The 27565-nt window shown below is 37.4% G+C and overlaps 2 protein-coding genes across 3 annotated transcripts in view; one reads left to right on the top strand and one right to left on the bottom strand.

Moving 5' to 3' along the window:
* The window catches only part of LOC117242443 (cAMP-specific 3',5'-cyclic phosphodiesterase-like), a 350276-nt gene extending 323683 nt beyond the window's left edge, over positions 1 to 26593 (bottom strand). Inside the window, exons 1-2 of one of the 2 annotated variants that reach the window (XM_033509124.1) lie at positions 25922 to 26593; positions 10128 to 10355 (exon numbers count right to left, since the gene is read on the bottom strand). In XM_033509124.1, the coding sequence (XP_033365015.1) occupies positions 10128 to 10210 (83 nt within the window). In that variant the 5' untranslated portion in view covers positions 10211 to 10355; positions 25922 to 26593. Of the gene's footprint in view, positions 1 to 10127; positions 10365 to 25921 lie in introns of those variants that run through there. The other variant, XM_033509125.1, reaches the window with a different exon arrangement.
* On the top strand, positions 1917 to 8339 carry LOC117242447 (titin-like). The gene is made up of 6 exons (XM_033509129.1): positions 1917 to 2888; positions 3201 to 5026; positions 5112 to 5183; positions 5462 to 6286; positions 6394 to 7551; positions 7841 to 8339. The coding sequence occupies exons 1-5, from the start codon at positions 2042 to 2044 to the stop codon at positions 7477 to 7479; spliced, it is 4656 nt and encodes a 1551-aa protein (XP_033365020.1). The 5' UTR covers positions 1917 to 2041; the 3' UTR covers positions 7480 to 7551; positions 7841 to 8339.
* Positions 26594 to 27565: the final 972 nt, after the last annotated feature.

Raw genomic sequence — 27565 nt, 5'->3', positions numbered from 1 at the left:
ACACGTCATCCAGTAAACATAAAACAAAAGGCGAAACACAGGAAGTATCCAGAGCGTGGAATTTCCGCGAGATTTCACGTACCATTTGCCACGTGGCTGTTTCTTTACGATGCTCTAAACGGAAACGATTCACAGAGAAAAGTCTGACCGCCAGAGAGCCGTGAACATTGCCACGTGGATGACAGTCGAACGAGCTCGTTTCTAAATCGATTACGACTTGCTTGATCTTACGAAGGGATTTTCGTAAAGAAAATAACGATAAGTGGCTCTTGCGCTTTAGTTTAGGTTTATGGAACTTTGGAAGTAAAATGTATCCTTTTTCTAAATTGACTGGAGTGACAAAAGTTCGATATTTACAGTGGCTGAAATTTGGGGGAATTTAGAACATCGAGGAACGAAGAAAGATTCCTAAGGATAGAGAATAAAATCAGGCAACGAGGAAGTAAATGATAGTACAAGTAGGAAAGGAAACAAAAATTCCAAGTGAAAGGGAAATGATACTGGAAAATAAGGAAATTGGGAAATGATGCTGGAAAATAAGAAAAAGTGGGAAATGATGCTGGAAAATAAGAAAATTGGAAAATGATACTGGAAAGTAAGAAAATTGGAAAATGGAATTACAAGACAAAAGAACTTTTTACATTCCAGTCCTACGATTCTCAATAATTAAAGAAATGATTCTTAGAAGTTTCATATTACATTTACTCTCGATTAAATATTCCGTCGTTCGCACGATTACGCGTTTGAAACGCCTCTTAATTGATATGCGCTTTCCACTTTATCGTTTGTAATATATTTAACGGCATTTAATATGAACTTCGATGAAAAGAATGACGAAATCGATCGATCGACACGAAGCTTCTCGACTCTCGATGTCATCGTGGCTACGTTCAAACGAAATTACAAAATTGATGGAGTAGACGGGATTGAATTGTGATTTCCGCTGAATCTGTTGGAGCTGCTGCGATGGTTATCTGAAATATCAAACGTTAATCGCATTTGGATCTCCTCCAAAATTAAACCCGTGTTTTTCGCCAACATGTGACTTACTTTAACCAATCGAGACCATAAATGAAGCTCGACAGCTCGAAACTTGCCCTATTTTCGTACCGAAATAATGCGTGTTCTTAAGAAAATTCACAAAGATTCATCTGTCAGGTAAATTTAGATTTCCTTCACTAGAAAATTATTTTTCAAAATTTAAAGAAATCTGTTCCTGGAATTTATGTTCCTCTAACTTAAATATTGTATTTCTGTTTCTTTAAATATATCGTTTTATATCCTACATATTGTTACATTTAGGCATAGTTTTATATATTTTCTAATATTTATAATTATCATCAACCTATAAATAAATCTGCAGTCTAAACATTGCTATGTTTTTGGTGCGTGAAAATATAGAGATGTTGAATTTCAAACTAGCAAACGAAATTGTTCAGTTGTAACAATTATGTTTAACCAGTATAATACACTAGAAATGATTTGATTATTTAGTTTATCTCACGCTCCATTTAACTTCTGACTAAACTCTGAATTCAACTCTCACTCAGAATTTCTTACTTTGATAAACTCTCTCCGATTTCAATTCTCAACTCGCAACTCAACTATTTGAGTATGCATTTTCCACAAGCATTTATCCTCACCCATGTATATGTGTACGTTATCTCTTTGTCTGCCTTTGTGTACTTTTCACTCGATGCAAATATTCTTAGAAAACACTCAGCCACGTCCATCCATAGCTAGGATGATAAAATGAATTTCAAATCTCAGTAGATAAACAAATAGGAAAATAGAGGAATTGGAACATCTAGAGATAAGAAAATAGAAAAATAGGAGAATTTCGCTTAAGAACGAGAAAGCTCCCCGTCACTCCAATTTAATCCAATTTCACAAAGCTCTTGTCACTCCACCAACATTCCACTTACTTCAATTCCAGTATCTCCAATCCTAAAATCCAACATCTCTTAAACACCAATATTCTACCAACCCAGGTAACAACATCACGTGACTCATCCACAAACCGAACAACCACAAAGTCGTTATGGCAGACAACGATGATGCGATGGAAGACGAAGAAGATGCAAAATCCGGTGTACCGATCTCCGAACACACGCCTGAAAGTCCATCCGAAACTGCTGAGAACATGACAGCCTCAGAATATTGGAAAACACCATCAGCTGCGGCGTCGATAGCTTCAGAAGTGGTATCCGTAGCACGAAATAACGCTCGAGGCTCTTCAAATGCCCAATCCAGCAAGAGTATCCAAGAGCCTCAAGAAGAGAAGCTTTCGAAGAGCCAGGAAGAATTTAGAAAGTCTCAAGAGATCGGCCTAAATGACAAGAAGCCGTCTTTGGACGAATTGAGCAAAGACAAGGTCCCTAAGACCACCAAGATGTATCGACAGTGTCATCGTCGATTCAGAGAGATCATCGGCAAACGCGAGCTGAGGAACGTGGAACTAGAGAAGCATCAAGGTGATCTGAAGAAGAGATTGAATATTCTGGAGTGTTCCATGCCAGCTGTGATGGTCTGGAACATGTGGAGAATGAGCCAGGGTACTTGTGTTCCTGGACTTCAACGAATCATGGAGAAACAATTTGAAGGTCCAGCTTCTGGAGAAGTGTACTGCCCCAGCACACCTAGTAGACACTTTGACTGTAGAGTGAGGGAAGTTGAGGCTGAGAGGAAACAGGCTCAAAAAAGAATGCAGGATGCCAAGGCTCTTTGTGCCGAGAAGGAAGCTGCATTAGAAGATAGGAATAAAAGACTGGAAGAAGCTAAGCAGTTGCAACAGGAGATTAAGTTAAGGATTGAACAACTGACTGCCGAGGTTCAAAAGCTTAGAGAGACTGCTGCTAAAACGGAGGATGATGGGCAATGTGAAACTGGTTAGTTGAGAATTAAACTCAAACGTAGCATAACTCAAACAAACTATTTACGAAAATCGAGAAACTATTTGAAAGCCTAGAAAACAATTATTTATATAATATAAAAATATAGTATTAAATTCCGGTCCTGATCGTTCTTTAAACGAGTTGTTAGAAACTGGTAAAAAAGCATCTCATAGAAGAAATTCCTTTTAATATAAGGAAAAAACTTAGGCATTGGTGCGAATAAAATAGAAATTCTCCCTCTCCTTTTTAATTAGGAAACAAAGTATGCATAACTTCGTCCAAAGCTAAAATTGAAATCACATGTAGGTGAATGTGGAATAATAGAGTGCAAGAAAAAATGGTTAGAAAAAGTGCCCAGCTGCGCGTCCATCAAGTCAAACGACATCGAATGTCTAGAAAAGCTACAACAGCTAGCAGAGAACGAAGTGTACATGAAAAGAAAGATCGCGGAACTGGAAAGTCGTGAGGAAGCTTACATGAGGACCCTCCAACAAGCAGACGAATTATGGTGCAAGGTGGACGCGGACGCTGCCAGTACCGTGAGTGCCTTGCAGGAACAATTACACATGAAGACAACGGCGAATCAACAAATGGCTGATCGAATTTGTCAATTAGAAGACGTGATAGAACAGTTGAGGAAAAGGCTAGCAACATGCAGAGGCGAATTAGAAAAATACATGAGTATAAGCAAGATAGAGGCTTTGATAGGCAAAGATGATGATTTTGCTGATGTGCTTGAGAAGGGAATACTAGTTGAAGTCCCTGTAAAAGACAAAGAGGTTGGTAGAGTCGAAGACCTAGCAGACGTTGACGATGTGGGTGTCCTGGTTAAGGATGACGTGGTCGAAAAAGATATTCTAGCTGTGGTGGAGCTAGTTGACATTGATCTGGAGGCCAAACCAGATATAGTTGATGTCGACATAGAAATGAAACCTGAAATGGTAGACGTTGCCATGCGCGTCGTTCGAGCAGACCTTATAGACGTGGATGACGCTCAAATGGCGATCCATCCAGACGATTTTGCCTATGAGGATGAGAGGCTGAGGCAAGCTCAAGATTATTTGGCAAGAATAGGATCTCTTTCGGAGCTGGACAAGTACGGAGATGACTATATCTGTGCTTCGGACTTTATTTGCAACGACGTCGTGCTCTCTGAAACTGGACTAACAGAGGAAGAGATGATTGCTTTGAACGAGAATCGTGTTACACCACAGGAGTTACTAGAAAAATATGGTTGGAAGTTTGATTTGGCAGAACTGATGGCTCAAGCTACTGTGGAGGATGTGGAAATTGGTGAAACACCGGTGACTGTTCCACCTGTTGAAAAGGAACAAGAAATTGAGGTTCAGGATAAAGAAGTAGAAGAACCTTTAGCAAAAGTAGGGGTGACTATCGAGGAAACTATGGTTATTGAGGAAACTAGAATTGAAGAAACTCAAGCTGTAGAAGATATTGACTCTGCTGAGGAATATGAATCACTAGAAGACACCGATGCTATTGAGGAAATTACAGATGTGGAAGAAGCTATTCAAACACCTAGACCTGTAGAAGACTTAGAAGCTATTGAGAAGTATGAATCTGTAGAAGACATTGAGTATACGGAGAGAATTGAGCTTGTGGAAGACATTACACCTGCAGAAGACATTATTCTTGTCGAGGACATTAGACCCACTGAGGAAATTAAACCTATTCCTACAGAAGAAATTGAACCTAGACCTATCGCAGAGATTGCGCCTGCTGAAGAAGTTAAACCTACCCCTATAGAAGAAACTGAACCTAGACCTGTCGAAGAGATAAGACCTACTGAGGAAGTTAAACCTATTCCTACAGAAGAAATTGAACCTAGACCTATCGCAGAGATTACACCCGTTGAGAAAGTTGAGCCTATACCTATAGAAGACACTACAACTGTAGAAGAAATTAGACCTGTCGAAGACATCAGACCCTTCGAAAGTGCTACCCCTCTTGGACCTACCATAGTTGAAAAGGAAAAGCCACTTGTAGATGAAAGGACAGATGTTCCACCAAGCGATGTTCCAGAAGAAAAAATTGACAAAGATAATGTCCTGGTCCCACGACAAGAGATGTTATTATGGCAGGACGACGTGGATGCTATTCGAACAACAATCGCGGTACTGCTTACAGTATAATATTTATTAAGTTTAAGAAGCGAAATTATTCGATATATATAATTCTTCTGATCGTTTTGAAATATAGAAGTGTCCTGATTGTGTGGATGTAAAGAAGGAGGCTGATCAGTTAGCTACTATGATGTCAGCGTACACTGGAGTGAGTATTATAGATCTATCACTTAAACTTAATATACAATTAATTCGAATTTTATTAAAATATTTATTTTTTCTAATTATGTTAGAATTATTTATGATTTAATTAAAAAGTAATAAAATTGTAATGTTTTTTAGGTTAGATTCGATTTTATATTATAAAAAATCACAATCGTATAGACTTCATATTCGATAAAACATAATCCAATTTCGCTACAATAAAAGTTCGATGTCCAATACTTCTTCAGCTTCATTAAAAGTTATTATCGTGATCCTTTCTAGACCGACGTGAAAGAAATAGTCGCGAAGCCGAGACCTCGCGAAGAAGCAGTCGTGAAAATACACGAAGAGAAACTTCATGAGAGAGAAATTGAAGTACAAACGAAACCAAAAGTTGCTGAAGTAGAAGTGACTGCTGTGGCAGAAGTAGAAGAAAAGGAAGTTATAGTTAAAGTTCCAGAAAAACCTGAAGAGCTGATCGAACTTGAATCAGAGTATCCTCTCGAGCCACCAACAACGCCATCGATCTCTGGTGTGACACCTCAAGTAGAAACCATACCAGAAGTGGTGCAAAAACTGGAAGAAAGTACTCCGGTTGCTCCTGAAGAAACTCCGAAAGAAGTAGTAGAAGAACTTGAGAAAATGCCAGTGATTCCTGAAGTAGACAAAGATAAAGATGCAATAGAAAAGATTGAGGAAGAAGAAATAATGAAAGAAACTGAAGAAATAGTGGTAGAAGAATTACCAAAAGAAGAAATCGAGGAGAAGGAAGAAAAGAAGCTTCCAGAGATAGTCGAAATCACGGTGAAGGAAGATGAAATTGATATAGAAGTCGAAAAACCAGAGGAAAAAGAAGAATTGGTTCCTGAAGAGGAAGAGGAGATCAAAGAAGTGCCAGTGGAAGAGATAGAAGAAATTGAAGTTCCAGTGGATGTTAAGGAAGAAGAAATATATGTGGAGATATTACCAGAGGAGCGAGACGAAGAATTAGTTGAAGAAGAGCTAGTAAAAAAAGAAATACCTGTATGGGAGGAGCCAAAGGTACTTACAGAAGAAGAAGAAGAAGAAGAAGAACTCATCTGTACCTGTCCACTTATACCTCCTCCGGTTAGTATCAAAATAAATATTTTTTCAATTCTAACGAGCCTAATTTACTTACATGGATCCTCAAAATTTATAATCCTCAAAATCTAATCTCAATCGTCGTCTTGCAGCCCCGCAAGAAAATAGAGATCACTCAAACAGAAATTACAAGAATCGAAACTGTTCAAGTGATCACACAAACAGTCGTAGACGTCGAAACACAAACGACGCCAAGAATAACCAGACAACCACAATTAGTGACTATTACGAAAGCTATAGATCCTGATTCAGCCATTATGGAGCAACTGTTGAATTACAGGCAGCCTTTGAAGGAGCGAATAGCGGCTATGGAAATCACTGGAAGCTCACATATACACAAAAGCACATCCTTCCACGCGAGCGGAACAGAAATTGGTGATCGTCCTCCTTTTGTTCAGGATACTGATATTCTTCGTAGCGCTTCTCCTGGTCCTCGTGGTCCTCGTTTTGTTCCTCCTGGACCTGTTGGCTTTGTAGGTTCTCCTGCTGGTCCACGTGGCCCACCTCCTGCCCATACTGCAATTCGTAGCGTTCCTCCAGGTACTCAAGGTCCAGTTCCATCTTATCATTCTCTCTCAGCTGTCCTCCAAACTCTTAGAGCTGAAGGAGCCCGAATAAAATCGGGCCCAGAAAGGGAACTAAGGTCCGTTTATTATGGCAAAATGCCTGGCGAGCTAGATCAAGGTAAATGCAACTGTTGTCAATGTGGCAAAACTATGTCCACTCCGTTACAAGGTCCTAGAACTCAAGTAAAACAACAGCCAACATTGCCAATATTCAAAGTAATACCAATCGTGCCAGCGCCTAAGAAGACTATCGGCCTAAGTACTGATAAGACAATGCAACACCAGAGTTTTTGCCCAGAATGTAAGCTGAGGAAACTCCAGGAGGTTCTGAGAGCCCAAGATCCTCTGAAAAGAACTACCAAGAAGCCCACAAAGGATCAAGAGGTTTGTACCTGTGCAATTCAACTTGGAAAGGGCTTGCCTTGTTACCAGAAGACGAAAAAGAAGTCAGATCGAAGCTGTATGGTGAAGATCCCTAAAGCCAAGACTAATCGATCAAGGATAATAGAAGATGACGAGCAAGATTCAGTACGCTGCGCTTGCAGCGGGTTGATAGAGACCAAGCCTGGGGTTATGAAGAAGGTGCACTGTTCTTGTGGTGACCCTGATTGATCTTCGTAACTCATTTTTTGAAAAAGTGGTAGTGGAAAGGGATCAGAATGTTTTGTTAAAGAACTTGTTTAGGTGAGATACATTATTGACTCGAAATTTAGAATTACTTCTCAGTTGTATATTTTTGCCCCTAAATACCAGAACACTCGATGGCCTCGTACAAAACATGACTATTACATTAAATTATTAATTTCGTATAAAATCTAAGGGTCTATCCAGTCATATGGCAAATATAATAGAAGGCTATTATTGTTTATTTGTTTATTTAATTAATTAAATTCATTCTACTATAGCCAAAAAATTCATGATATTATTTTGCTAGAAACATAGAATATTTAGGCCCATTTCTATAATGTTTCAGAATTGGCTATCGATGGCGCTACTTGGAATAATACTTGTCAATTTCTGGAACACCTTGGATGGATGGAAGGAGGACATGATTCATTCTGGACGCATTCATCGGACGAAGAAACGTCCACCAGAGGCTTCTAACTGGCTGAACAGAAATATAGACTCAAAGATGGATGCGACAAAGGAAATGGTATGTAATTTCCAATAATGTGGCCAGTTGAATGGCGCTCTTTTCAAATCAATAGTGCTGGACTATTGTACCAGGGGACGATAGTCCTTTCATCGAACCAACGCGTAATAGGATCAATCGTCAGGACGAAATTAAATTTGAGATTATCCAACTGTAAGAAAAAAAGAGAAACATTTGCTGTGTCCAGTGTATCATGGTTTGGTATTGTTTTGTGATCGTACAAAATGTAAATTCGTCGGTCTGTACATATATATTAAATTTTGCTTGTCTATCAGAGCGTTTGACTTTTTCTATTGGAGATTTTATCGGCTTTTAGCCCTTCTGATTTATTCTATTTTTGATAGCGAAAAAATTCTTTTAAACGTTACAAATTATTTCTTCTCTCTACCCTTAAAACATTATAATTTTAGTAATGAATATATGTATACATATAATTAGATTACAGATGAAATGAAAGAACATATATCAACATTCAAGTACATATGTATAAATAAATTCTGCGTAATACATAAGATTAGGAAAATATTTTCGTTGGATAATATATGGTTTCACTGATTTGCATATTAATAGTGAAGAAGATATTAAAAGGAGCCCAGCAGGAATTTCAGTCGCGTTCGTGATTCACAAGATTTCGTTACCTCGTACATCAGATAGATTAGTTGGCACGAACCAATTACAATTTGTCATCAAACCGAAACGAATCGGTTCCAAACGAATTTCTGTTCAATCGGGTGATTCATCAAACATTAAAGTGAATCATTGATCCTATTTTCAAGCAACCTAAAAATTATATCGTGCGTCGTTGTTAACTTAAAGTTGTGTTCGATCAATTTAACGTGGATTAATTTCTTTTTAATTATTCCAATTATGCTATTTTCTAAATTTAGTAAAAAAAAACAACTTCAATCACTGGTGATCACCGCAAAATAAGAAACATTTTCTTTGGTATAAATGAGGCGTGAGAAACATTATGATTGTAAAAAGGATGCTGTAAAATCAGCTAGACACTGTCTAGCTGGAGGCAGCATTTCAATGGCTGCCTGACTAAACAATCAATACTGCGAGCAACAAGTAAAGCATGACGAAAGGTCAACGAAATATTATCTAGCGCGATAAAGCGCGATAAATGCTTCGTCAAATCGGTAAATAAGCTCGCAATAAAGCTGTGTACACACTAGCAAAAATGTTTTCTAATTATACTACGTTCATTTAGAGAGGCAAGCGTTAGAATAACATGTTATCTTTATAAACTTTAAACATTTTTACTAGAAGAGCATTTCAATGTTTAATTAATCTTTCTCAATATTTAAGGCTCTTAAGAAAAATGAACTAGAAGATTTGGATGTAACAACATAATCTTTTATTTTTTTCTGAATTCAGTTTTTTTTATATAAGACATCATAAAAAAAATATCCAAAATAAAAATGAAAGGAATGAATATTCCGTTGCATATTTTTAAAATTTCATATTTGTTCTGAACATTTTTCCCATTTCAAGAATAAGAACCCGTTTATTGGATAGTTGAAGCTCTGAGCTTTTTATAGGGAAACTGGTAAAATTTAATTTTTTAACATAAGACTTTAAGAAAATATGCAGAATATAAATCATACTCTAAAACCAGTTTATAGGTGATTGCATTTTAATCACCAAATCCCATTGCTTGCTCGGTACACTACCGGTAAACCAAACCCAATTATCTCACCTCAGTTGTTACCGAAGCTATAACACAATAAGTGGCCCAAAATTTATTTCATTAAACACTAGATTTATAAAGTTGTGAACTATCTATGAAGTATGTATAACAAAGTATAATCTATTAATTTTATGCACTATTTAAAACCTATCGAAACGGCGAGTTTTATAGTTCCAGTGTGGCAATCAATTCAAATTACGACCACAGGAATGAATCAGCGATAATTGAAACGGTAAATGTAAAATCCATCAAAATGACAGATATGCCACTTTTATTTAAAAATTTAGATTACAATCTAAGGTTTCTCTTAAAAATCTCTTTTAAATCGGACACGTAGCAAAGAATTAGCCAACGTAAAAGTTTCGAATCCGACTGTTTACCTGCGTCTAAACCAAACTCAAGTCACGTACTCACCGAACGTTGGCCAGAGTGTGTCTCCTGGACCTAAAATTGTGGTAGCCTCGTAGCTCACCGATGCTGCCCTGTTCGGCCTGCATCCTGGCCTGTGCAGTTGCAGCTGCACTGGCGATCACGTGGTGCTGGTGAGTCGGTGCACCTGTCGTGGTGATGCTTCTGCGCGATCGCCAACCCGTTCTGCTGCCACCACCGCCACTCGGGGTCGGCGATTTCTTCTGATATGGTCTACGGATCACCACACGCCAACGAGTTCCAATTTAACGTCTAGCTTTTGGCTATCGCGAGTCTGGGAAACGTTTGCTTGGTCAGAGATCACGCGCTCCTCCATTCGACGACTCTTTCCCTTTTGGATATTTTAATTTATTTCTTCTTTTGCTTTCCAATGTAATTTGGGAGTAGTGAGAGATTGGGATAGGTTGGATTTCTCTATTTGCTATACAAATGATATTTGCTGTTAGTTCGTGATGAAATTAGTAATAAACTATTGATTATTAATGATAATTAAGTTAGCGATGAACCTTGTTAGTGATAACGAGGTCACTGATTAAACATCACCTTTATGAACTGAATTACATTCTTTATAGTGTTCACGATTATTAGTTTAATAAATTGTCACTTGTTAGTGATATATTGACGCACTATGACTGATAATTATATTGGAAGTTAGCCATAAGACTTGTTAGAGATAACGAGGTCACTGATTAAACATCACCTTTATGAACTGAATTACATTCTTTATAGTGTTCACGATTATTAGTTAGAGAAATTGTTAGTTGTTAGTGATATATCGATGCACTACGACTAATAACTATATTACTTTATGACACTGATTTGTCGCTCTGAATCTGGATACTTTTAATTGCAGTATTACTCTCATCACACCGAAGTGTCGTTTGCGTCAAATGAACGATAAGTACAATTTCAACAAAGTAAATCCCCTATAAAAGGAGGGGCCAATAAGAGCAGGAAGAAAAATATTGTAGTTTAAATTTGCATAACTAGGCTTCAGATAAACACAGAGGAAGAACGTCTATTTGTCAGTATATTTCTTCCTTAAGAGATCTAAGAAACCCAAGGGATCGATAAAATTGTTTACACGAAAGAAACACAGAAATGTCGTGAAAGCAATTCACGGACAAGCTATATATATATATATATATCGTATTTGCTTAGAAGTAAGAGGATTCCCGGGTATTAATGCAACCGAGGCCCTCGTTGATTAAAGGATCGTGCTCTAGAATGCATCGATGTGCCCAGCACATTCATGAAATATTCATGAACACCGCGGAAAACTCTCTGTTGCGTCTGCCGATCGCTGTTAAGCACGTTATGCAAACGTTTCGTACAAACAACTCTTTGCGAAGAATATTAATCTAACCTGGACTGATCGTTTCTGAATTATCAGCGACGAAATTTCACACGTCGGATCTTGTTCGCGCTTTAATTTCCTTCAAAACTGTCAGGGAAGAGGAATTTATACAGTTAACCTCGCTCTGAGATAATATCAGGGGTCTAGATAATCAGCGAAGACCTGCAAGGCAGATACTCTATTTTTTCGAAGTTCTGATAAGAAAGAAACGAAATGGAATGCAATCTCATCATCTATCTGACCTAGTTCTGGCCTTTAAAAGTATTCGAAATTGCCTCAGTCAATCGCCGTTAAGGTTAGGAACTTAACCTTATCTTCCATCGCTTGAACTTATCCTGTGCATCTGAAGTTTATACGAATTCGACGCATCTAATGAAATACTCCAGCATTTTTCTTTTGCTATGAAACGTATACATAATGGAGCTGTCGTGGAAACAGCGTTTCCTCTTCGAAGAACAAGCAGATGCTGGTAAACACTATAAACCCGAGTGGCGGCATCTGTCATGCTAATAACGTGGCTCTATTCGAGGTCGAGATCGAATTCAACGTGCAAGCACGTTTCATACGTTTTGAATAAACACGCGTGGCCGGCGCTCGGCAAGAGTAAATATTTCCATTGCAGCCTGGCTTCTCTCTCTTAAGCTTCGCAATATGGTGTTCTAAAGAGAGACAGAAAACTTGGTCATCGGCCAAAAAGTCTACGTTAATCTCTGTAGCTTAATCGTCTTCTGAATGAGACATCTGTCTAAACAGTAACATCAGCTCTATATTTTTTCAAATTGCTCTATAAATGATGTATACCTATTTTTACTGTCATTTTAGGATCATGTTTATATAGGGTTTGATATTTAACTTTTCAGGATCAACCAATTATCATAGTGTTATAAATACACTGATTTCTTTAAATCTCACAAAAATGATAAAATGTAGATGGTGGAAACAACGACGAGGAAGATATCAAGTCAATCTTTGAGAATCTCTTTCGTAGTTGCAAAGTTAACCGAATTTCATAATGTGAATTGATTGAAAGAAATTTCGAATGAAACGTTGCGTTAAAGCAATTAGTTAAATGGGTTAAATAGGAATTCAAATTTCGGGCCAGTCTTCAAACATCTTGTATGCTTCTTCAAGTAAAATTGCAAACTTTTCAAAATATAATCTTACACGATTTCCTGAACCTGTCTCGAATTCAACTGCCACCAATTAAAACCCAATCAATTAGAAGCGCAACTAGTACAAAAAATGTTAAAAATGATCGATCGGTTGTGTCTGTGTCTCACAAAAGTTCGTGCATTTTCGACAGTTAGCTCTGCTCGTGTTTTACAAAGTCATAATCGTTAGAAGATTACAGCGTTACCAGTTTATCTCTGAAGCCATTCCAATCGCTAATTCCTAAAGCAATCTCCTTTCCGAGATATTCTCCTTGGTTTAATGCGGTTATTTCCATCAATAGAAGCACGAGACTATCGCGTGAGTGTTTGGTACAGCATCAGACGTTGAGCTATCGCTCGTTGTGCGACGCTTTTCGACGCCATTATCGTGCAGTTGCACCTGACACGTTCCATCCTCAACTGGGGTGACGACGCCACGTCGTTGTCAACTGGTAAATGAGATAACATCGAACCTGGACGCAAATAACCACGTTTATCGGCGTGTGCTTTGATTTTCGATCAGACATCAGGGATTCAACCGCCGAAGAAAGTACTATTGCGAGGATTAGATGGAATTCTTTGAAGCATATTATGCTTTCTGAGGATGTACCAGTCATCCTAATTAAAATGAAGAATTTTCGAAAAATTCTCTTCCGATAACGTACATGTTCATGTGTCTTTGCCTTCTACAGGTTTAGAACCATCAGGCACGTAGCATATGCAGCGGCATCTAAAAGTGGAACGCAGTAATAAGTTTAAAAAATTGTTTAGCTAAACTTGAAGTTTATCGCTGCTGAATATCCTAATAGCGACATCTAAAACCAAGAGATGGTACTTTGTTTGGAAGAGGAACTTTTAGATGCTCTTAATGTCTTGGACACTTAGCTAGGGACATCTAGTGTCATGAAAGAAATACTTTCCCACTTGAAGTTAAAGCTTTTCTACAGACTTCTCCACTTAGACACTTTTGCTCGGCCCATAAAAAGGTAGATGAACTGGTGGTCAAAAGTTTGGAACTTCTATATTTTAGTATAATTAGCGGGGAGCAAGATGTTTTTAGCTGGATGTAGAAATAGTTTATAGTTATAGTCATGGACTAAAGTTCCCCTATCACCGCGATCGATTTTCTCTGGTACTTCCAACGCAGACTCGCAACATCAACAGGTTGCAACGCGATGCGAAGTGAAGCAAAGACACGAGAGTCTCTGCTGACTCAAGTGTCTTGAGTGCATTAGCCCATATCACCAAAGAAGATGCAAGAATGAATTTTCTTGCGATAGAAAAATTTAGACTGTGGTTTTACGGCTTAATGAAACAAAAAAGTGAACATTTAGCTTTACGATCTAACTATCTACTATTATAGTAAATGAGTGACCCTAATTTCTATATATAATCTGATCCAAAGGTAATGAAGTCTTTCATTGTAACTTAAATTGCTAGCTCTAATAAAAAGGAAATAAATTGCTATGAATCTTGAGCTAAAAACCCAAATCAAACCTGAAAAATCTCATTTTTGGTCTGAATCATATGATCATCGTTCACGTTTTAATTTAGCTATCTTCAATTAGTGTCGTTAACACGTCGTTGATATAATATTCGTATCATTCTCGTAAGACATGTTCAACACAGACACGACACAGATCAAAACTCTGTATAGAGACTGTAATGGCAAGATTCTAAATAATAGAGAACCAGTTTCTTAGAGCTTGAAAATCCAGACACTATGATGTGAGTTTAAACACCATGAAAGCTTCAATTTGATAGCAACATTTGCCACGTCCATCTACATCAACTCGTCTGTTTATTAAATCCACTGTAGCCTAATACCACCGCGTGGATCTCGCGACTGACGACGAGTGTGACCCAAATACCAGGATTCAGTCATCCATCCAGTCACGCGATGACGCAGGAACAGACATGCAGAGGGAAATGATACCATAGATTCTGAATTCACCCGAGGAAATGTAGATGGAATACTGAAGTTATGGCGTAGCCTGGCTGGGATTTGTTCAGCTAGGTTAGGAATTCCAGGTGCTCCAGACACCTGTGTCTATTTAACTTACAAAACCGTACATTTAAGTACCACTCTTAAACAGATACATACGAACTCAAGATTTGGATTTATCGAGGGAAATACATTTATTATACCGAATATTAAGCTATTATTAGATTAGAAACTTTGTTTAAATTTTCTAACCTCGCACAAGCTAGCTTGGATATAAGCAACGTTAAGATGTAAGATAGGTTAGTTAGAAGAGAACGTGTACGTAAGTATAATAAGGTAGATGGCATGTTTGATAAGATAGGTGATAAAATAGGTGTATCGTCTAGTTACCAGAGAAAGGCTAGGAAATTTGAATCTGGTTTTAACAGAAACGGAGAGAGTTCTGAAGCGTAACCTCTAAGCCAAAATCCCATTTAACCTAACCTCAAAGACATACTAAAGACGAGTAATTGGCGAATGCACCAAGTTTGCTTCCGATCTCATCAAACTGTCAACCAATAACTCAACTGCAGAGAATTTCTTACTGTCGGCTACGATTCTAGAGATGACAGATAGCCGAGACTCGAGATTGTCGATGACAGGAAAATAGCCGCGTTAAGTCGCGTTCACGCGTGTTCCAAACTCGGAAGGACATCGTTTGAAGCAAATACGTTTGTATATGCGACGCGAATGTCACTTTAATGAACGATCACCTCTAGCTAGGATAATTATACGCGATTCGTTTCAAAATTAACCAAGCCGCCGAGTTTATAACGCGGAAGGAAAGCTAGGCTAATAATACGCGACATTATTTATACGGAATAGGGATCGAGATCACGTGTATTTGCAGAGTTACCATTCATCGCAGAGTATCGAAAGTGTCGATGAGTCTTGGTCGTCCGTCTATAGATTTATTTACCTCGATCGTTAATTATAGTAGTAGTACCTCGTGATTGTTATTTATAGGCATCAATTATTACGAGGGAATTTTTAATTGTGGAAAATCTAATATACTTGAACTCTGCGTGGCAATATTCGAACTCACAGTAATAATATCCCTTACATAATATTGTAATAAAAAAAAATCATGACGATAATAAGAATCATTGAACTGAATTTTCCTCTTGCCCTTGCATTCTCCACGGAAAATTGATATTTTCAAGAATCCCCTTCGCTTCAAGCAAATTCGCTTTAAAGTCGACGAGCGACACAAACGAATTATTGCAAAGGCATTGGTGAATTTTTCAACAGGTTCACGAGAGACAGAAATTTAATAATAATCCTTAAAGAGCGTCTCGGTCGTTTGAAAGGCGAGTTTCCAACGAAGACGAGAGGAAACGTTCGTTACGCGTTTCCTTCTAGCGGCAGTTGTGCCGTCGTTTTATGTCGGACGATTGAAAGAACAATTTTAGACCGAGCATAGAAAAAAGCACGTGGCAGTTAGGAAGGCGGCTGTATAAAACGGCAGCGTAATGTAAATTCGTTTGGCGAGAAGAATGGGGGGACGAGAATAACGCGCGGTGATAAAAGCACGGTGGAAAGGTGTTACGATTAAAAAACTTCTCGTCGTGTGAATAAAAGCCGCGTGCCGCGCATATCAAGTTTAAACAACGAACAAAAACTGGTTGGTACGGCCAGGAAACAACATCCACTTTTGGGAAGAATTCGACATACAAATCTGTTCAAAAGTAGGGGAGTTGTTGTTTGATTACGTAGGCCGACAGTCGTATAATCGATGACAGGCGGATTCTTCGTGAAAAACTAAATGAAAAAAGAAATAATCGAGTTATTTACGTATTTCGATTATTTATGTTAAGACCATCGTTAGTATGGATCGTTAAATACTTTTGAAAAGATATGAAAAACGTAAATCATGATGGAATTTGTAAAAAATAAAAGTGCATGCTTTATGTTTCAACAAATCGCTATTGACGTTGATAATTTAATTTACAAGAAGAGAATCAGTTTAAAAGTTACGGATTGTTGTCGTATTTTCAGACGATAACGCACAAAGATAAAGCACGTAGAAAAATCACATTGCAAAAGAAAAAAAGGAGAATAAAAAATAGTACGAAGAGGAAAAAATAACGGAACGCCGCTTTTTTTCTTTGCTTATTTATTGTATTTTTCATGCTTTTCAAGAAATTCGAATTTCTGGCCTGATGGAAAATTTCCCTTTTATGTTTAACGAGAGATATAAACGCGGTTGCGTATGCCTGGAAAGGATCGAACGAATGTGTGAAATATTCGATTGCATCCTTTCAGTCAGAATTTTTGGAAAAATGAGTTTCCAACGCCAATAATTGCTTCGAACGTGACATTCCTCGTGTTTCAGTGTCACCGTTTTTCCGTGTAAAACGAAATTCGTTTCAAATTTACCTGATGACCGAGCTGTTAATATCAAGTAATTGGAATTTAAAGTGCAAATTAATTACATCAACGATTACAGAATGCAATCAATGAATGAGAAATACAAACGTTAAAAAAATATTAAAGAGACTCGTATTTTATTTGGTCGGGTAATTCATTTTTCTACTGTTTTCGTGAAAGCTTTTCATAATGCAGAAAATTAATTTTAGATTAACTTTCTAATTGAACGTTCATTAATGGAAAATTACGGCAATGATTAAATGAAAAATAAATATATGGCAAAAAGCGAATAACTAATTCTTTTTAAATTCCTGTAGCAAATTTATACTTGTAAAAGTATACTACTGAACATACAATGTACACTTCGTAAAGAAGAACATCCATTTCAAACGTCTTTCGATCTTTTCCTTTTATAAGCAAAATAATTGCAAGGAAATAAATAAATGACTGAAAAATAAAAAATAAATAATTTTTATAGAAATCCCATAGCAAATTCATGGAAGCGCATAGCGGTGTAAATTACCGAGAAGGCGCGATATCGAAAAGGACCAAGTTTAATCTCATAAAATAGGTTACGTACATATATAACCCTATCGATTCTGTATAGCACACATGCACCATGTCACATTTTCACCCTAATTTTACAGTTTAACTTTATCCCATGTAAACCTGTCATTTGCACACTGCTGACGTATGATCCTTGAAAGAAGATAGCATATCTTAGAAATATGAAAATCGTTCTCCTCCTGGAACATTTAGAAATCTCTTCTGTATATCTTTGCTTCTGATCTTATTCTCTTCTTTTCGCGAGATTTTTCTTTATATCGTAAAAAATTCTTTTTTAGATTTCGTACGTTTTCTGTTTGGAATATTTTTTTACTTTTGAATATTTTTGTGGATATTCTAATTGTAACTGTGACGTCTTTGGTATATTGACATCAACGTAGGATCACATATCATTCTTTGCTTTTGATACATGTAATTTAATATAATTTTATATTTATATATTTTTATATAGAGGGTGGTTGGTAACTGGAGGTACAAGCGGAAAGGGGATGATTCTACGCGAAAAAAGAAGTCGAAAATATAGAATAAAATTTTTTTTTTAATTTTTTAAATTTTTCTATCGAGACAACGATCTACAGTGAGATTCGTTATAACGAGACGCGATAAAATGCACGCGTACCGAGCGAAAATTCAAAGTCGATTTTCTCGAAAACAAAGCCTCGAACGAAAAATTTTTATTCTATATTTTCGACTCCTTTTTTCGCGTAGAATCACCCCCTTTCCGCTTGTACCGCCAGTTACCAACCACCCTGTATAATTTAAAGTAAGTAGTTGTCACGTTTCTCCGTGACAACGCGTTACATATAATGGAGAAATGGATTTGAAAATTGATCATAAATAATAATATCAAGTTAGAATTAATCGAGGACAAACGATTAACACGTGAAACGTTGAAATTAATGAACTTAATATGTCTTGTGCAATGAATTTATAATTTGAAATGTCAATTACAGACGCACAAAATACAAACGTGTATTTTGGATTTGGTTGAAATACTATTAGAAAAGACAGAACGTTACACGCAACCTTGGGCGTGATTGTATCAATCTGCTAATTTAATTTAAGACTCTGTCATGTCGTGGAGGCAACTATACCACTTGCACGCCCTGCAAAATGTCATGAAGCTAATCGCCCTGGGCTGACATTTCCAACGATTCTATTTAACGTAACAAAATAAGATTCCTCGTGGAATCGGAGCTTCGACCCAGATTCTCGGAATCTTACAATTTCAATTTCCTCAAAAATTCATCATTTATCCCTGGTTAACAGGAAAATCAAGGAATTCTAGATCAAATGACGAAAGTCCTCGTTTTTCCAGAGATTATAAATAATTTCTAATCAACTCGCCAGACAAACTTGATGAAATTTCATGGAATCTCAAGTTTCTCGTAAAAATTGTTTATTCTTCATATTTTTTTATTTTTATAGTATTTTTCATAAAAAAAATTCGTCGGTTTCCATAAAAATTCTACGAATAAACCATCACATTTCACACGTCGCCTCGCCAATTCCGATTTAAATCAAACAAAACAGGATTCTACGTTTATTACAAAAATCCTAAACTTAAAGTCGATATTCTACCGGTTCCGGTTTTTTAACCAATTATTTTAACCGATACGCTAACTTTTATACGATAGCAGAAAATTCTACCTGAATGTTAACTTTAAATTAGCCTTGGATCTCGATAATTATACAGCCCAATCAACTTCAGCTGCGACGATTGAAACGAAAGGAACCTTCGGCCATTTTTATCGCCTGAAACATTTCACGGCCCGTTTAACAGCTGCAACGGCAAGTCAAAGACCTGGAAAAGTATGGAACAATGTGTCCACACTCGCGTTATTCTTCCAGCGGCGTAAACGCATGAAAAGGTCCCTGAATCGACGGATACTTTCCTTTCGTGAAAAACCTGGCTTTCCCAGACTCCGCTAGAACAACAACAGCCGGAAATTGAGTTTATTTTACGGTAGCGAATGCCCGACAATAGCTCCGCTTCGTTTTTCCATTGGGAAATCTGCTTCGTTACACATCGCGCTTCCCAATGAGGATTGGCATTTCGTTTAGTCTATGACAGTTGTTCTCGCGGATTTTCACCAGACTGCTAAAGTATCCAAGTGATTTATGGTTTCTACTAGCCAGGATTAAGTGATTTTAAGACTTTTGAGTAAAGAATTTATCGGCAAACAACGTTTCATGAGAAATTTGATTGCAGCAGAAAATCATCGACCAATCGAACTGCGAAAATAACTGCGAAACGGACAAGAAAAATTGTGAAATAATCGAGATGCGAAGTAGTTGAGGCAGCAGACAAAGTGTGCTATGTGAGTATCATTCGCGTGAGTGGGAAGTTTTATCGATAAACAAGCGAGCTTTGGTTAATGGCCCTCCCAGGGGTTTTTCTTCCTTGAAGAGATGCCGACAGTAACTCTATTGAATTTCCTTCGAGTTCTGACATGTTGTTTGCGACTTTCAGGGAATGGTAAAGTGAAAGACGATGGTTGGAGATATGCCTTTTGTCCACGAATTTGATCGATATCCCTGCTTGTGTCATACATAAATTTCAGATTCCTTAGTATATCAAAGGCTAACTGTAATGTGCTTGGATATATACTATTTCTGATAAATTTTAACATAAATAGTTTAATATCTCGATATATTTTAATAGAAATGGAAATAATAGCGAAACGTTAGCAAATCGAAAGCTGAGAGTAAAATATTTCAGTATGTTCTATTATAGAAATATTTGTTAATTTATTTATATATTTTGTGTTTTAATATCAGTATTTTTCTATGTATAATATTCGCATATTATATGGTATTTTAATATTTAGCATAGTATAATATAAATTTAGATTTCAGTAAAAATCAAACAGAAATTTAATTCTATTTTTATTTCTAACTCAGATCTAAGCTAAAATCTAATTTAACTCTAAATTAAGTTTCGATTAAAATTCTATAAATAATACGAAATTAGATATAATATACAGTAAATATCGGACTAATATTTTTTTTAAGAATTTTCTCTAGCATCAAACTATTTTTTAAAGATATTAAAGATTTCAAGTAATGTGGCTATAGCGTTTTCGGAAAATTACGAGGATTTCGTTGATATTATCAGGTTTCAAAATGGCGAAAAAACTTCTGTAAAGAAAGCGATCGTTATTTATAATGCATTTTTTTCCACGTCCATGGACTTACTGGTCCGCGTTTAAACACAGGCAAAAGACGAAGAACACGATTTACTTCTTGGCGAAAGAGGATTAAGGTTCATGACTTTCATCCCGGTCTGAAATTTTCCAAATCCTTTTTCTTCTCAGACGGAAGAAAAGACACAAAAAGGACATTCCGAAAGATTGGAAGTAGCTTTCCGCATTTTTACAGAATTCCCAGTAGAAGCTTTTTCATTCTTACAATTTCGTTAATAGTGTGTACATTATTAAAAGAAATTTCATAGAGATGAACAAAGATATTTAAAAGAAAGATCTTTCAATTATTTCGTTAATTTTTATCCTTCGCTTCACATTTATAAAATCAAATTTCTCGACTTCGTGCATTTTTCATATTACGAAAAGCCATAATTCCTCGGCAATTAATCTAACGCAGCGTATCACGGACACCATAACAGAGTTAAATTGCCGAGCTAAATTTGAGAAACTATTCAAATCAATTTAATCAAACTCCGATACGTAACCAATAACATTCTACAAAGTATTTAAATCAATTTAACCAATTTACCAATACGTCACTGAACACGGCAATCCATGGGATTACAATAATCTCGTTAAAATCTCATCAAAAGATCGTTAAACCGCTGAATGGCTGGCAAGAAAAATCCCTAACGTAACCTAATCCATTTTTAATCTATTCTGTCCACCAAAAGAACTTGGACAATGGGTTCGTCTAAGCCAATTCCTGAGGACCTTGTATCCAAGACGTCTTGGTAATCCAATATGTTTTGCTGGATATCCGTTGCCGATAACCATTAACGCAAAACCGATACCGGATCATCATTAGTGGCAGGTCAATACGAAGTGAGGGAGGGACGTCATAATCAGGGCTAAGCAAGCAATATCGAACAGGCCATTTCCTCCTGAGCCTGTACACGTATGGACACCCGTATATTGTGTAGGTGACGTTCGATGAAAATACCAAGGAATAGGAATTTCTGATTCATTGCTACACCACATTTTTATGCATTTACGATAAATTCAAGAGTGGAAAAATCCAGAGAATGCACATGACTCACATAGATATATAAAAGATCGAAAGTGGAATAGTGAGACACAATTTTCACTAAACGAGACAAATTACTCTGTAGCTTAGATCGTTTTATTAGGTTGCCCGGAAAGTGTCTTTCTTTCACAGACACGTCTTTTACAACGATGCATCTTTATACAAACATGAAGCCTAATCTGTCGAACGTTGTGATCTTTAGTTTGATAGTACAAAGTGGATCATACGTAATTCGATAAAATAATATAAAACGGAAAATGTCGTGCATCCGTTATTTCCTTACAGAACGAAAGAAACTTTTCGGACAACCTAATAGACCTCTGTGAATATATGAAACTGTATAAAAATACGCAGTCTGTTAATTGAAGGTATAAAACGTCTGTCTAGTTATTATTCACGCCGAATAGTGGAACATACGTAAGACCCTGATTTTAAGTAGTTAAGATAGCGCAGGAAGTGTGATGGCAGAATTTACAATATCCGACGACCGGATCGAAGCACCAAGCATGCCTCCTTCTATCTCTTGAAAGAGAGAAAGACAGAGTTCCTTTAATTTCAAACCTTTCCTTCCAATTCTGGCTTTTCACGTTTCCTCCCTGCCACTGAATTTTATTTCCGGTGGGTAAAAGCTTCCTTGCAAGCTGGACTTCGTTTTTAGTGGAATTTTTTGTCTATTTGTCAGATCTTATGTTTGGCCATTATAATGATAAGTTCTATTTCAATTTCTTACGAATTTATTCTTGCATTTTTGTATCTTACGCGTTGCGATTAATAAATTTCTGTAAAAATGTAAGAAACCGAAGAATCTTAAGAATTCCGGCCGGACTAAATTCGATGACCAGAGACTGTGTCTGCTTAAAAGGCTTCTCGAGTAGAAAAGAGGGATTATTGATAGTTAGACAAAGGATTATAGTTCAGAGTATGATATAAGTGGAGCCTTTGTGAGGGAAAAGTTTTTAGCGTGCTTAGAATTGGGTTCACGATGAATTTCAGATACTTGGGATAGGTAATTTTAAATCCCTCAAAGGTAATGGCGTGGCACGCAGAATCAGCTAAGAGAGAATTTTAGGAATTATATCAGTGAGGGAAGCGCAGTTATATTCAAAGCGGTTTCGTTATCGTGGGGATCTTCTATTTGATGGCGTTATAATTAATTATTATCATTAGCGTTGTTAATAAATATTAAGAAATTTGTAATATAATATGGGTTCTAACATAGACGTGCTTCTGGTATTTCGTTCCTTTCGGTCTTATTAGATTTGTGTTAGAAATGCAGCAAGAAATTAGAATAGAGAAATTAAATTATACGAAGGAACAGAATACAAATGGAGCCAGACGCTGAATTTTCCGATAGCTGGCAATAAATTATAAAATTAGTGACACCTTCCTGTACATACAAATGCTTCTCAATGTGTCTTAAGTGTATCTAGTTTTTTAAAAATAGCACCATTATCGTTCCTATATATTGCTAATATATTAGAAAATCTAAAACTTGGAACAATTTTATAAAAATGTTTGTTGGAACACAAGATTGCGGAAATTTCAGTTGTCGTAAAAATCTCGGTGACAAATGATGCTGTTATCGCCATCCTGGAGGTATATTCTTATCAGAGAACAGCGAATTTCCGAGAGAAAACCCATCTACGGACAAAGGAAAATAGATTTTCGATGCTCAGACCCCTCTATCAATAAACCTCCCTTCAAATTCGTAAATCATTTTCTTCCTCTGAAAGATTAATCCCACCACCTTACTCCTCGATCATGTATTAAATAATTTATTATACATGTAATTCAATATCTCGCAAATATACGCTCTCCTCGAAGAATTCTGATCTTCGAATTGATATCTCAAATATAACCAGCGAAATGTCAAAATCCATCTAATTTTATTTACGATAATTAAATGAAATAAAAGAAACTACTGTGTTATAATCAGATTGTGGATAATTATATTAATTCATATTCAATGAACAAAGTTGAAGAACTGGAACCTCAAAAAAGGCTCCTAATTTTGCTCAATTTCTAGGGATTCTCATATCCTAACCTCTAAATCAATAGGATGGCGCCACTATCGATCTGTCATTGCTCCTCCCAATTGTTAGAGACAACCCATAGTTATTCTTCATCCACTCGTAATTCAACATGCTCTATTTTCTCGTTCATTTTCGACCTGTTTCCTCGTATAGCACTCTTTGTTGCATGGTAAACGCGAGTAGAAGGATAAGGGAGAAATTTCTAGCAAGGGCGCACGAGAAAGAATAGGGGAATTGAATGAGAACAGCCGGAAGGGAAGGTTATCCACATAGCGTGACACTGAATAGACAAAAAGGAAGCGAGACTATGGACACTTTAGATTGATCCGGATCCCCGAGTAAATCCACTTTTCCAAGGAAACATTTATCGACTTTTCTCTTCTGGGCTTAGAGTCGGTATCTCAGAGTTTGGAACTTTTCAGGTACCGTTCGAATCAAAGTTTTTTGGGGGATGTAGAGTGATTATCGTACTAAATGACGAGATCTTTTCCCGAAGTGGTACTTCAGGAGTCTTTTTTAATACTAGGGTAGGTCTATTTCTGGATCTATTCTAAATTTCCAAATTGATCTTAGTATTAAGTCAAGCGGATCATTTTGACGCACAAAGAAACTTGTAGGAGTTATCTTTTTCTTTAGAAATTTTTGATTTTAAAGAAAAATATAATAGACCTCTGGCGATTCCCAACATGACACCCACTCGACCTAGAAGTTCATCTTTAAACGTGTCTTTCGGAATTTACGATCCTTATAAACCCACAGCGGTATCTCGAGAGTACGTTATACCATTTTTTCCAAGTCTACGAGCTGCGAGGTGTCAGCAAATTGTGAGAATCGAGTTTTAAGACGATGGAGGAACCCAATGTGCCCTGAAGGGAACCAGCTGAACGACGATTACATAAAAGACGGCTACATTGTGATCGGTGGAGCTGATAGGGTCACGATTCCGTAGCAGATTGAATTGCTTTTGTCGCTATGAGTCTGGATTGGACCGCTGGGAGCTGACAGATCGTTAATGTTATACGTGCGTCGATTTGCCGGATACATCGAGCTGCTCGCCGATTCTACGCATCGAAAAATTGAAGACGGAGACCTGGACAATAATGGACAGTCGCTTGATCGACATTGAACTAAAGGAATCAATTTCTCTCGTGTTGCTACTTTTATAGTAAACTGGTAGAGTTGTATTTCTAATGCGTGTAAGAATAGAACGAGTGAGATAATGAATGGAATGCTAATTACTCTAACCTGAAAATTCTTTCTCACGGTAATAAAAATGTACCATATTCCAAGAATAAAATTTCTCTAAATTATGAGGCTAGCGTAATAGATCAGTCTAACTTAATTACCTTAATTTTAAAGTTTCTTCTGACCATAATAAAAATGGGTCAAACTCTTTTCGTAATTCATACAAGGACAGAATGAGTAGAATATTCGTCAGCAGACCGAAAATGGGAAAATGTTTTCATTCTTTCTGGTTTCTTCCTGGTTGGATCGGTGTAGAATAGGAGATGTTGGAAGGAAGTCTTGAAACGGAGACGAGACACATGTCTCAGACACAAATATTCCAAAAGGGAAAGTTCGTCTACCTAAAAACAGTTATCGCAACAACAGATGTTTGAAACTTCCATATAAAACGACTAGTAATTTTTCTATTAACGTCTTCTTTTTTAAATCATTTTATACGCAACTGAAATTTATAATTTTACACTTGTATTTAAAGTATTTTGCGAAACTGCGATATCTGGAAGCAACAAGGTTAATTAATGTAAATTATAAGACGATGATGAATTTAATTACGGACTTGCGTCCGTAGCTAATAAACGTAATTAATTCATTAAATCGGTAGATCTCTGCGCTCCGTACCATTTCTTTTATTAATTGCAGATAATAACAGCGTTAAGTATATTTAACTAACTTCGACAGACCGAGAAATTGATTGAACTATCCTGGATCAAATTGAAGAAACAACACGAAGACTCCTGCAAAACATCACCAACCTAAAGATCTGCACAAAGCACAAGACGGAACGTCAAGCAAACGCTTCCCAACGAATCCACTCGATCCAACAAATTCAGTGCACTCACCTTCCCTTGGTATTCCTACCGTCCTCATCGTCTTCCTCTTTGATATCATGCAGCCTGGGGCTTAGGCGGTGTTGGGTGCCACCCTCCTTGGAGAAGTCCTCCTCCTCCTCCGCCCCTTGTTCGGCACCCTTTCCGTTCTCTAGGTCTTCCAGTTCCTCGTCGAGATTGCTCAGAGGCGCCAACTTGCTGACCTGTACCACTAACACCTTTTTTGGTTCTTGTTGTTGGTCCTGATCCTTCTCCTGTTGCTTTTGTTGATGATCTTGGAGCAGCTGCTGGCTCTGCTGCTGTTGCTTTTGGCGGCACTTGCGACACTTGCGGCCGGTGGAGCCCTTCTTGGCCTCGGGGGTGGCCCCCGAGATAGTTACACCACCCCTACCTCCGCCGCCACAGGCGTACGGCAGGCAGCAAGAACACCTGGCCCCCACCTCGACACCCTAGCGCCACTCAGCGTCAAAACATCCAGGGCCGGCTGTACCAGGCTCTTCAATGACTCCTTTCCACTTATTTGATTGATATCGAACGATTTTTAGTTCGTTTTCAATGGGCTACATCGTCCTGTCGCTCTGGGAACTGGGATTAGACCTGGTCCAGATGGCGTAATATTGGGTGCTCTCTGGGGACCTATAAGAGTTGATTTAGGTGCTTTTGAGGCTTTTAAAGGTCCAAGAGATCGAACCTTTCGTTTTGTCACAATTAGTTCTAATTCAAGTGTCAGAAACTCGAGTGTAGACTTAGTTTAGGTGATCCAATGTCTATTCCTTTGCTTTTCTAGAGTTTCCTAGGATTTCAATAGTAAATCTTGGTTTTCTTTTGGACATCTGGACACCTGGCACAGAGGATTCCTCGTGTTGTCACGATAATAGCCTAAGTTCGGTTTGAACTTCAGACATTTGAGACTGAATCTGGTTCAGGTAGTCCAATGCTGGTTTCTATGCTCTCTTAGAAGCTAGAAAAATAGATCTTGATTTCTTCGAAATTTCTGACATCTAGAGAAAGTGATTTCTCGTTTCTTCTCTATCAGAATGGGCTGTGTTAAATTTAACCTTCAGTCAATCTGACAGTAGACTCAGTCCAAATGATCTGATATCAATTCCTTTGTTCTTTCTAGATTCACAAAATTAGATCTAGGTTGTCCTTGATCTTGTAGAAACCTAACACATTGGAGCTTCAACTTAGTAACAATAAAAGCCTGAGATTAAACCGAATCCACGTGCTCTGATGGATCTAAGTTCTGTTAAATCTCCCAAATGCCTGATAGGAGTATCAAACTTTGGATTGTTTTAAAAATTAAAGGTTTAGGCTGTCTTACCCACCTCCGCGCGTACTTTCAGGCTAGTAATCTTAGATAATTTTCACATTTCACCGCCAAGCGACAAATTTTCTCCCTGGGAAATTCATATAGTTCCATATCAGCCCACTCTGGATTAGGGTTAATAAGGAGATTCTATGGATAATTCAAGTGTGTAAACAGGATTCCTTCCTCCTGGTGATTCTTTGAAGATCCTTAGGGGCTATCGTCAAGTTAATAGAAGCATTTAAACCTTTCGTGAAAGTTTGAATCTCCCTACGTGACAAAATTGTCAGTGGTTTCCTTAACGATTATCCAACAAGCTTCTCCGGTAACCGGATAATTTTTTATCA

Source organism: Bombus vosnesenskii, unplaced genomic scaffold, assembly GCF_011952255.1.
Source record: "Bombus vosnesenskii isolate JDL3184/JDL3185 unplaced genomic scaffold, Bvos_JDL3184-5_v1.1 scf7180000016274, whole genome shotgun sequence".
NCBI classification, from domain to species: domain Eukaryota; kingdom Metazoa; phylum Arthropoda; class Insecta; order Hymenoptera; family Apidae; genus Bombus; species Bombus vosnesenskii.
Note: the sequence above shows the minus strand (reverse complement) of the source record. Positions and strands in the feature narration are given on the sequence as shown.